The sequence below is a fragment of the Ipomoea nil genome, unplaced genomic scaffold (assembly GCF_001879475.1).
Source record: "Ipomoea nil cultivar Tokyo-kokei standard unplaced genomic scaffold, Asagao_1.1 scaffold0805, whole genome shotgun sequence".
NCBI classification, from domain to species: Eukaryota; Viridiplantae; Streptophyta; class Magnoliopsida; order Solanales; family Convolvulaceae; genus Ipomoea; species Ipomoea nil.
Window position 1 is genome coordinate 511,195 of NW_017617233.1, and position 12,520 is coordinate 523,714.

At 35.2% G+C, this 12,520-nt stretch overlaps 1 protein-coding gene across 1 annotated transcript; it reads left to right on the plus strand.

Moving 5' to 3' along the window:
* Window positions 1-7,151: 7,151 nt before the first annotated feature.
* LOC109177547 (protein NETWORKED 2A-like) lies at window positions 7,152-11,182 on the plus strand. The gene is made up of 2 exons (XM_019326930.1): window positions 7,152-7,538; window positions 8,079-11,182. The coding sequence occupies exons 1-2, from the start codon at window positions 7,445-7,447 to the stop codon at window positions 10,742-10,744; spliced, it is 2,760 nt and encodes a 919-aa protein (XP_019182475.1). The 5' UTR covers window positions 7,152-7,444; the 3' UTR covers window positions 10,745-11,182.
* The last annotated feature ends 1,338 nt before the right edge of the window (window positions 11,183-12,520 follow it).

A 12,520-nucleotide genomic window follows, 5' to 3' on the forward strand; every position in this document is an offset into this window, starting at 1 on the left:
AAAGTTGTTAGTTGGGGACAGGGCCGTATTTTAAGTTTTGGTGGCCCTGTTCTAGTAAATAAATGTGGCCCTACCAAAATCATAATTTTTAAAACTAATACATGCAAGTTTCGAACCTTTGACCTCCAAGTTAAAATACAATAAATACACATTCTTACCATCTCTTCATGAAACCTTTAAAGTTTAATTGAAAACTTTTTAATTTTTATTTTTAAACTAGCTAGGTAAAAATTAAATATTGAACCTCTAAAATTTGGGGCCCCTCTAAAATTGGGGGCCCTGTGCGGTAGCCCAGCTTGCACAGCCTAAAATCCGGCCCTGGTTGGGGAGGTGAGGGGATGCGATTTCAGTGAAAGTTACAAAAAATGAACTAAAAAAAAAGTTTAACAATCTCACATTCTCTATAGTAGTCTTACATTCTCTTGAATCAAATGAATAAATATGATATTACAACATTTGCAATCCTAGGGTTATGTGAGATAACTTCAACCAATTGACTGTTAGAAATTTTGTAATGCACTTTTAGTTATCATATTCTACACTTTTAGTGATTATACTATGCACTTTTAAATTTTCTTTACACACTTTTAGTGCTTATACTCTATACTTCTTTTAGATTTTATATTATGCACTTTTAGTTATTATACTCTACACTTTTAAATTTCATATTATATACTTTTATATATATCATATTATGCACTTTTAGTATTTATACCCTGCACTTTTATATTTCGTATTGTGCACTTCTACTGCTTTTATATTTGCACTTTCAAAGTTTCTGTTATGCACTACTTGTGCATTTTTAGATATGGAGTATTATATTGAACAATATTAATGTATACTTAACACTTTTATTATTACCTTAATGTATTTTCATAACTCTTATAATGCATACTTAAAAATATTTTTTGTGCATTTTAGTCTTTCCTAAACATTGTAGCAGGATTCAAGTAAATAAAGATTGAGATTGTAGAAGCATGCATGAGATTCTTATATATAGCTACATCTAATTCAAAATCAATTAATGTAGTAATTATAGATAAAAAAAACCAAGATTTCTTGTGAAATATATGAAATATGATCAAATAGACAATTAAACCAGACACTTTCAAAAAAAAAAGACAATTAAACCAGACAAAAAATATATAATTAAACCATTTAGCAAAAAAAAAAAATAATAATGAAATTGAATTATTAAACCTTCTAAAATCAAGCAAAATCCTCCAAACATAAATTAAAAATATCAGTAAAATTTCACCACCAATTCAGAAACAAAATTCAAACTAAAGAACTATATATTAGCAGCTTAATTAAAGTCGTAATAAGACCGGAAAAAAAAAAGAGTGAAGAGATGCATATCCAAATTTAAAAGTTGGAATGAAAATAATATATGAAGATACCTTTTGAGAATTTGAAAAAGTTTAGATCATAGATAGCTTTATCTTCGATTTGAGACGAAACAATCGTCTTGATTTGAGCCAATTTCATTTCATATATGAGATGAAGCAATTGCCTCCACTTGAGACAACTTCGCCACATATTTAAGGCAAATTTTTCTGAAACAAAGCAATCATCTTGACCTGAGACGACTTTCTCACATATTTGAATTAGGAAACCATCTTGATTTGAGACGAAGCTTGAAACAAAGAACCCAATTGAAGAAACTAAACGAAGCATTGAGAAAGATCTAAGTTGTATGTCACCAACTGTATTTGATTTGTAGGGACTAGGGAGAATAAAGAAAGAAAATATGAGAATGATCTAATTTGCAAATACTAATCGTATTTTTGTGGGGATGGGGAATCCCTACCCCCAAGTAATCCTCGCAGATTTGGGGATGGGAAAAATATTCCTCTCGAATACAATGATGGGGATAGGGGAGAAAGTTGGGGGGGGGGGGGGGGGGGGATGGGTTCGAGGCAAAAAAAATTTCCACAAGTTCTTTAATTGTTCTACAGAAGCAAAACGAAACACCCCCGAAGAACTACCTCACCCTTTGCCTAGCAACCCTCAAGGCATAAGTCCCATTGCTCAAAGATTCCTTAACTTATACGTTCTCTACCCTATTGTCATCTCTATATATAGATTAGAAGAAATATTTTGATACTTTTTATAATCAATATTAACTTATCAAATAGGAAATTAGAAGTAGGACACTTTTATATACTTTTCTCATTCCAATTGATATAACATAAACACTTATTTTTATCATTTTTAGAAGGAAACACAATCGCCTTTACCTCTAAGTCTCTAACTTTTCATGTAGTTATCCATCTTGTTCTATAATTTCTTTAAGACACCAATAAAGAGTTAATACCCAATTTAGTCATTGATTATAGTGATTTTTTTTTTATTTAGCCCTAAACGACTTTTTATGCATGCTTAATTAATTAGGTCCTCGAGACCTCGACTTTGATGGTTTTACTCAATTGAATTCTTTGTTGAGATAGCTTGGTAATTTCACCTGTATTAATATTCAATTTAGTCCACGATTATAGTAGTTTTACCCAAATTAGTCTTCGACTATATTGATTTTTCTTAATTTAGTCTTTAATTTGATTCTAATAGTTGAAGACTTAATTGGGTAAAATTATCAAAGTCGAGGACATAATTAAGCATAACAAGTCGTTTAGGACTAAATTAAGAAAACTAACCATTATAGTCCATGACTAAATTGAATATTAACTCCACCAGTAAACAATTATAGTACTCGTGTGTCTTTAAATAACTGATTAATGGATTAAACAACTAATAACAAGTTAGTTTGGTTCACAAAATAGGTCCAAATTGATATAGTATTCTTAAGAATAGACTTATTTCATTATTTGATAAGTCATTTTATTCTCAAGACTAGTATTCAAGTACAATCCTCTCTTGATCCTAAAATATTTGCATCCCAACCCCTTAGACTTCAATCGTCTCACTTCGGCCCCCTAAGTTTTTTCTCTCCTTATCTAGACCTCACAAGTATTGTCCATGGGTTTTCATTATTCACTGGACCCAATTAACCCTAGGCCTTGACTCCCGGGGCCCAATCAACTTTATACACAAAGCCCATTCCCCATCACTTCCCATCCAACCCAATTTGTTAAGTTACACAAATTTTTTTTGAATGGTACTGACTCTATTATAATACAGTATATGTTCATAACTACTTTTTCAACCAATTGAATCTCAAAGAGTCAATAATGTCTCCACTGAAGCTTGATCCCACAACTAGAGCTGTCAAAATGAGTCCAACCCGTCAAGTTGGGCCCGTTTAACCCGTGTTTTAGATGGTCTGGGTTGGAGAATTTACAATCCAGCCGTTTTCAACTCTACTCGTGTAACCCGTGTGGGATACGTGTTATACGGGTTGGCCCGTGGAACCCACAGGCCAACCCATATCCCCAGCCCGTTTCCAGTTCAGCCCGAGACGGGCCAGCCCGTATGGGTCGAGCTGGCTCATTTTGACAGCTCTACCCACAACCTCCCACTTAAAGGAGTAAACTTGATGCCATTGGACTCCAAGATCCTAGGCAATTTACACAAAATTTAAAACCACCAAAAAACAAATTTTAATTGCTTGTGTAATTTGCCTAAATCATACATATTCTTCTCACTTAATTAGAGGTTTTGAGTTCAAGAAATTATTTTTAAAATCATAAGGTAGTGCTTTGTGGATTTTAATGTTCTATCTGATACAAATATGATTAATCTCAATGTTTAATTCTATAATATATACTTATCTTAGTAAATATGTTGGCATGTTGCCAAACAAAAGAGAATACGAAGAAGTCTTGACTCATCCATTTTCTTTGTAGAGTTATATTACATGTACGCTAATTACTTCTCAATTCTTCTTTGTAGAGTTATATTACATGTACGTTCATTACTTCTCAGTTCTTATTGTTTGACGTATTCTCTCACATCCCCTTCCCCACACACCCCTTCCCTTTCCTTCCAGACAACAAATACATACATGCATGTTATGTAAAGTATAAAAAGGATACCACTTTGAAGACTTTATGTGATGGGCTAGATCGAGATAATACATTTAAGTACGAAAGTCATGCTCCATTCACTCTATCACTCTCTCAATTTGAGGCTATACAACCTAGCCACTATTTGTATTTTGTATCTAATGATTGAGCTTAATTAGTCTTTTAATTTGAAATGATTATTTCAGTTGAGCAATGAAGAAGCAACAACTAATCATGGTTGAAAATGAAACTAACCTTTTTAATTTTCAGATTACTTCTATGTATCAAGATTTTGTTAACATGCAATTTAATTCGAAAAATATCCGTTATTTAATTATTAGGATTAGGATATGTTATTGAGCAATTAAAAGATTATATATAACTTATTGGGCAAGAGTCAAGACTTGACATATATGTCTAAAAATATCCATAATGTGTTGATTGGATGGTTTGGCCATAATGATTTTCTTCTTATTACTAGACTGTAATTTCTTTATATCCTCCGGATTTTGTTTGTTTTTTTTTTTTTTTGTTTTTTTTTTTTGTTTTGTTTTAGTTTTGTTTTGTTTTGTTTTGTTTTTTTTTTTTAAGATCTTGATAGCTCAAATTACCTAAATTTTTGTAATTTCGTTTGTTTGTCTCTTTGGCCAAAAAAGGTAATGCCCCTATTTGGTAAAATAATTAGCTTATAGGTCAATTTTGACCTATTTGACCACTATTAGTTTTTTGATTTGGTTAAAAAATAAATATAAGTGTTTGACCAAGACCTTGTGATCTAATGGCACCAATGTTGTTGAAGGAGTTAATATCCCACAACCGGGATTTGATCATGTGACATTCCCTCAAAGGAAGTCACAGAGGTGCCATCGAGCACAAGGTGCTTGGTAATAAAATATTTTTTTAAACCCTAAAAAGTAATAGGAAGAAATTGATCACAAAGAATCTCTGTAAAAAAAAAAAAACAGAATTTCAAAATGAGTAGTCAAGTGGGTAGAACATGATTTTCATATCAGAAAGTTTAAGTCCAATTCTTACTAACACTTTTTAGGTCAAGCCTGTCACATAAGACCTTCATAAAAGGGTTATTATATATATAAGAACAAGATTTACTCATCTTAAATAACGGTTATGAATTTCTCTTGTCACAAAAAAAAAAAAAAAAAAAAAAGTAAAGTAGTGAAAGAAAAGAAGAAAGCAGAGTATACACATGCAATGTTGAACCCACACTAAAAGTTGGTTATGTTTTGTAGGATCCACAATGCAATTTATCAAAATTATTATATTTATTTCAAAAAAGTTCTAACTTTGATCAATCAATATAATAAATAAAATAAAAGTTCTTGGCAACTTTTTATTACGGAGTACTTTCTAAATCATATTAGGTTGAGATTAATTTAGAGATATTGAAATATCTTTTCTGTCCGTATATAGAATTTTACTAACTTTTTATATTATTTATTTACCAAATTTGAATGCAAAATCTTACTTTTAAAAAATATTTCGAAATCGTTCTATTTTACGCTAATTTAGTTTCAATGTATCTTTTCGATCTTATTCCACTTTTGGGACTATAATAATATATTTATACTTGTAGTTTGTTTCATTATAGTTCAAAACGTTCACTTTGTGAAAATTTTATTGTGCATTTAAAAGTGTTTTGAATTAAATAAAAGTGAAACCTTTTTTTTTTTTTTTTTTGGAAAAGAAATGTCTTTTAATTTTAAGTTAATGATTAAAAAGTTAAACAAATCATGAGATCATACTTCAATGGGATCAAAGAACATAAGATTTGAAGGTTTGTAAGAGCATCATTATCAGTGGAGAATACACAGTTATTAAGAAAATAATAGTCATGTTGGCAAAGAGAGAGTGAAGAGAGAGAGAATTGGGGTTCTTCTGCAAGAGAAAAAAATAATGTCAGCATAGTGGGACCCACACTCATTTTGGACAACTTGTGACAACCTTGCGTGACTGTCACAAAGGCGCCCAGCGGGCTGACAACGCACCTGGCATATACTTTTTTTTTTAATCAGTTTTTTTTTTTTTTTTTAATCTCATCCCATATTCTCTTTCCTAATCACACTTATAAAAACCCCTCAAATACCAACTACTATGGATGCTCTAAGTGTTTGAGCATCATACAACATTTGGAAGTGGGTGGATAATTGTTTTAAGATAAAATGGCACTTTTAATACATCAATTATGACCGAATCATTGTTTTTAAACTTCACCCATATGACCAACTGAGCTGTCAATGTGGATAATTGTGACGAAATCATAGAACTAGAACTGAAAGACTAAATATGCATTACAAATAATTGAATGAACGTAACAAATCTAACTAACGGTCATAATTGAGGGACTAAAGTGTCTATTATTATTATTATTATTATTATTATTATTATTATTATTATTATTATTAAAAGTCCTTTTCTTTGGTATGCATCTCTCTTCATCTTTAATTTTGTTAAACAAAAAACAAGAATTAAGGGCGAAAATGTTCTATAGTCAAGAAATCAAGGGGTAAATAAATTGTATACGTATATTGCATGATCGGACAAGATAGATAAATTGTACTAGGAAAATCTTGTGCAACAAACTGACTGAGAAAATATTGATAATAATTAAACTCTTAACCTTCTGATACGAAAATCATGTTTAATTTCATGCGTTTAGTTGCGGATACGAAAATCATGTTTAATTTCATGCGTTTAGTTATGCTACTAGTTAAATTCTATCTTTTTGTATAATGCTACATGGATGGCCTTTACAGACTCATTTCTGATCTGTGAGAGGCTGGCTAACATGTCAAACATAACCATATTTCCAAATATATGGACCACACCTTTACTATTATTATTATTGTTACTATAATCATCATCATTATACCATATTCAAAAGAAACAATTATTATATTTCTTATTAATTCATATAATCTTGCTGTAAATGTGAATATGGTGACACCACTGGTTCATTGGACAATAGGTGGACTACCCCCCCCCCCCCCCACCCCTACCCCCCAACCCCCGCATCCATACATACATATACATTTGTGTATATATACATCCTCCATATATGTAGGGTTACACACAATTCACTCCCAACCAGAAGCCCATAACTTGCAAGCCAAAAAGGGAAGGGGAAAAAGGCAGGGGGTATTTGCATTTGCATTGCTGCATTGTGGAGCCCCCACGGCAGGACAGAACATTACCTAAACAATGATACAACCTCTGTGTATCATTGTTTTCCATGTTCTGATCTGAAGCAAGAACAACATAATCTTTATTTCTTCCTAGTCTCAGTTTCTTCTCCATTATTATTGTCTTGTTTTTCTTCAGTCCCTTTCTCTCTTTTCCTAGGAAAGGATAGATATATGATGTTTGTCGTCTGAGGAGATCAGAGGGAAAGGGTTTTCTTGTTTGCAGAAGAAGAAGGAAAGAAGACAGACAACAACGAAAGAGAGAGACAGAGGGGTTCAGATATGTTGCAGAGGGGTTCAACCAACTCCCATTCATGGTTGTATGCGAGCCATATCAGGACCAAGCAATCCAAATGGCTCGACCAAAGCCTTCAAGGTATGATCATGTTCCTGCCTATTTAGCATAGGATTCAATGGTAAATAATATCAGTGTTGCAAAAATCCCGTCTAGGAACAGATTAATCAGCATCTAGGGGCTAAGTGTTGGCCGGCCATAGCTGGCCAGCTAGGCGGCCGACTTGGCTGACCATAATTCGGGTCTAGGCGGCCACCTAGGCATCCTAGGCGCCGATTAGGCCGCCTAAACACCAACTAGGTTGTCTAGTTGGTAAACTTGGCTAGCCATAATTGGTGGTCTAGGCGGCCAAGCCATAATCCAGGTCTAGGCGGCTGGCCAGCTAGGCGCCCGACTGGGCTGTCTAGGCCTCCTAGGCACCAATTAGGCCTCATAGACACCGATTAGGCCTCATAGGCACCGACTAGGTCGTCTAGTCGGCCAGTTAGCGTTCTATTCTATTTTAAATGAGTTTCATTTAAAACGATATCGTTTTGTGTGATATAATCTTAAATTATTCAAACTTGAGATGTTTTTTAGGTTAATATTTAGACGAAACTGTATGGTTTATTGGCAATGCAGATATGGAGGAAAAGGTGCAAAACATGTTGAGGATGATTGAACACGATGGGGACTCATTTGCAAAAAGAGCAGAAATGTATTACAAGAAAAGGCCAGAGCTAATAAACTCTGTGGAAGAAAGCTACAGAGCTTTCAGAGCCTTGGCTGAAAGGTTTGACAACCTATCCAACCAACTCCACACTGCAAACCACACAATTGCCACAGTTTGCCCTGAGCAGATCCAGAAGATGGCCATGGAAGACGACTACGACTTCGATTCCCCAAGATTCCCCAAGAATCTTCACCTCCCTCTCCCTGCAAATGAACCCATCAGCCCAAAGCCCCCAAAAGCTTCCAAAAGGGACCTCAAACCCATCATCACAATACCCTCTAAGCCATTCCAGTTCAAGAACAAGCTGCCAAATGGTGAAGACAGTGTTGTTGTTGTTAGCACTCCCCCTTCTGCTAAATCTGGGCTGACCAAACAGGAAGCCATTGAAGAGATTGAGAGGCTCCAGAAAGAGATATGTGGGCTGCAGACTGTGAAGGAGCTCGTGAGGAGCGAAACCGGGATTTCGAAATTCCAGGAGATTGACAAGCAGATCATGGAATTGCAGCAGAGTGTCTCCAGGCTGCAGGATGAATTCGGTGTGGGCATCGACGATAAGGCCGCCCGGGATCTGGTCGCAGAAACAGCACTCAAATCATGCCAAGAAATCCTGGCAAAGCTGCAGGAGGAGCAAGAAAAATGTGCTAAACAGGCTAAAGATGAATCCCAGAAGATTGCAGATGAATCTATCAAATCCGAGTATCTTAATGAGGGAGACGAGTCCCAGGGAGAACCCGGGGATGCAAAGAAAGCTGAAACAGCACTCAAATCATGCCAAGAAAGCCTGGCAAAGCTGCAGGAGGAGCAAGAAAAATGTGCTAAAGAGGCAAAAGATGAATCCCAGAAGATTGCAGATGCAGACCGGAAACTGAAATCTATCAAATCCGAGTATCTTAATGATGAAGAGTATCAGGAAGACGAGTCCCAGGGATCGAACCAAGAACCCAGGGATACAAAAGAGGGATTATTGCAGCAGACATTTAAGGAAGAACAGATTGATGATGATGGGAACTCAAAGGGAAACCTCACTGTTACTGATCTGACAATCAAGATTGATGAGCTTGTGGACAAAGTAGTCACCCTGGAAATCACACTCACTTCCCAGACTGCTCTCATTGACACATTAAGAACCGAATCCAACGATCTCCATGCCCAAATCCAGAGCTTGGAGGACGACAAATCAAGCCTGACTGAAGATAAACACAATCTGAGCAACACAGTGAGTAAACTCGAGGAAGAGTTGAAGAAACTGAAGAATCTAAACCAAGAAGTTCAAAACGAAAACAGCAGCCTCCAATTGCAGCTGGCTGAAGCCATTTCCAGTGCTGATAATTTGTCTGAGAATCTGAAAACTGCAAAACCAGACAACAAGATTGAGTCCATGGAACCCAAAGAAGAAGACATGGAAAACAAAACAGGAGAACAAAAAGGGGAAGCCACAAAACCAGAAGCGAAACATGTGACATTTGCAGAACCAAGAATACTAGAATCCCCAACCAAACAACAAAACAAGGACGAGGAGGAGAAAACAGAACTGGAGAAGGACGAGAAGTTCAACTGGCAGAAGATGCTGTTGAATGGAGTAGAGGACAAAGAAAGATTGCTACTGAAAGAGTACACCACGATTCTCAGAAGCTACAAGGATATCAAGAAGCAAGTAGAGGAAATGGAGAAGAAAGACAGGGACAACCAGTTCGAGGTTGCATTGCAGATAAGTGATCTGAAAACCACCATTGCAAAGAAAGATGAAGAGATTCAAACCCTCCACCAAAAATTAAACCTTTTGCCAGGACTAACTGAGGAAGAGAAGTTAGCCATGCTTAACAATTCCTCTTCATCCAACCAAAAACACGTCCCCGATACGATCTCGATTGATAAACCTGCAAGCATTTCACCCGTGGAAGCGAATCTCAGGCAGAAAATCGACGCTGTCCTGGACGAAAACCTGGATTTCTGGCTAAGATTCAGCACTTCATATCACCAGGTACCGAAATTCAAAACAGCAGTGAAAGATTTGCAGGATGAGGTAATCCAGGCAACCCAGGCCAACGCAAAGAAAACTCACAAAAAGTTCAAATCAGAAATCAAGCCTGCATACAAACAGCTGATAGAAACACACAATGAACTATCATCTTGGCTAGAACAAAGCCAATTTCTCAAGGATGAACTGCAGCGAAGGACCTGGTCTTTATACAGAATCCAGGAAGATATCACACAAGCTTTAAGGGATGGCGTCGAAGAAGACGAGATCAGATTCAGCAGCCACCAGGCAGCCAAGTTCCAGGGGGAAATCCTGAACATGAAACAGGAACATGTTAAGGTCAGGGAGGAGCTGCAAGCGGGCGTGGATCACATCGTTTCGCTGCAAGGTGAAGTGGAGAAGGTGGTCAAACATCTTGATCAGGAATATGGGTTCTTGATGGTGGATCACCCAATATTGCTGACCTCTAAGACCAAAACTCGAGTCCCATTAAGAACATTCATCTTTGGATCCAATCGAAAGAAGCAGAGGCGTTCTGTTTTTTCCTGCATTCCCAGCGGTAAATATGAGGTCTTGAGAGATGGATCACATCCATGATCCATAAATCTTCTGTTCTTCTTCTTCTTCTTCGTCTTCTTCTTATTCTTCTTCGATTCCTGCTGACATTTCAATCTTTCATATTTTTTCTTCTTTTTTCTTGATTTGCATTGGAGCTGGAGACTGTAACTATAATCTCAGACTGCCAGTAGTGAAAACAGGCGATTTTTTTTGTCAGAATTGAATTCATGGATTGGGACTGTTATCGCATGATTCGCATGAACATTGCAGTTTGGTCGGAGAAATCTAGTAAATGTGTTATAGATTTCTATGTATTCTGTCATCATGAAAAGGCCCATTTTAGGTCTCACTTTAATCTCTAAAGGCCCACTTTGGTCTCTTTGGATCAATGCCTTGTTGGGCTACATTGCACCACTTTGGGGATCAATACATAATAATTATATTTACACATGTATACAATTTGGTAAAAATCTCTACAAGTTTACCTTCTATCGTTATACCGTGGACCACTGATATATATATGTTCACTTTTAGTATATTGTATGTTCATTTTACTTTATTGCAGATTCATTTTCAATAAGTTCATTTTAATTTAATACTTACTGTAAGTTTATTTTTAATGCATTAAATCAATATGTATTATACTAAAAATGAACGTCTAATATACAAAAGATGTACTTGTAGCAGATAAAAATATTATAATAATAATAATAATAATAATAATAATAATAATAATAATAATAATAATAATAATAATAATAATAATAATAATAATAATAATTGTACCAAGTGGCTTATAGTCTACTGGTATCGGATTGTTCCTCTATATGGGAGGTTTAGGTTTTGAACCTTAGTGTAGGCGTAGATTGTATGGGTATCCCCTTCTTTTGTAATTTAAAAAAAAAAAAAAAAAATAGTAGTAATAACAATAATAATAAAGATACAAAATCCATGAAATTCGTTAAGTGGGCCCCCCCAATAATATGATGAATCCTAATTCTGTTTGTCTGCTGAAGCTGACAAAGAACTGGTGCAGTAGATGAAATTTTATTTTTTTTAAATAAAAAATAAATTATTATTTTTATTAAATAAATAAATAAAATAAGCGTTGCACTGCTTACACGGTAAGGAAAATACACACATTATTATTATTAATATTATAATGATAACAATAATAATCGGTGCAGTAAATATAGTTTGTTTAATCCAAACACAGGAACTGCACGTGCGTGCCGAAATCCGAATCGTCGACATATTTGAGTCGAAAGATGCAGTGCACGTGCCTTCCCAGTCAAAGGTCAAAAGAGAGCTTGATTACATTGCACGAGTCTATGGGCCTTTAACCAATTTTTTACTAATTAATTATGTTTAAATTAACAAAACTGCAAAAGCATGCAGCCTAAGCCTAAGCCTAAATAGGGACGATGACGACCAAACGTTGATCTAAATCCGACCGTCCATCACTCAACCTTACTAATTTTAGTATGTCAAGGTAATTTCGGTGTCACAACTTTCACTCGACATCACATATTTTGACTAATTTATTATCAAATTAGTAAATTAGTTTATTTAACACATAAAAAATTAAGACCCGTCAAGTATATATAGATGGTTTGCCTTTAAAAAGAATGATACATTCTCCTTTTCAATGGAGCATAACGACTCTTCGCTCATTAAATTTTAATTCCGCATTGATATTTTGAGTAAAATAGTGCAATTAATAGGCTCGTGGTCTCAAATAAAAGTTTTAATAGGCTCGTGGCCTCAAAAAGACCGTCGGTAGAATTTCAGCAAATTCTAGTAATGGTGGTCTTG

Coding starts and splice junctions, on each gene's coding strand:
- LOC109177547 (XM_019326930.1), top strand. CDS start 7,445: ATGTTGCAGAGGGGTTCAACCAACTCCCATTCATGGTTGTATGCGAGC. Junction 7,539..8,078: donor GCTCGACCAAAGCCTTCAAG/GTATGATCATGT, acceptor TTGGCAATGCAG/ATATGGAGGAAAAGGTGCAA.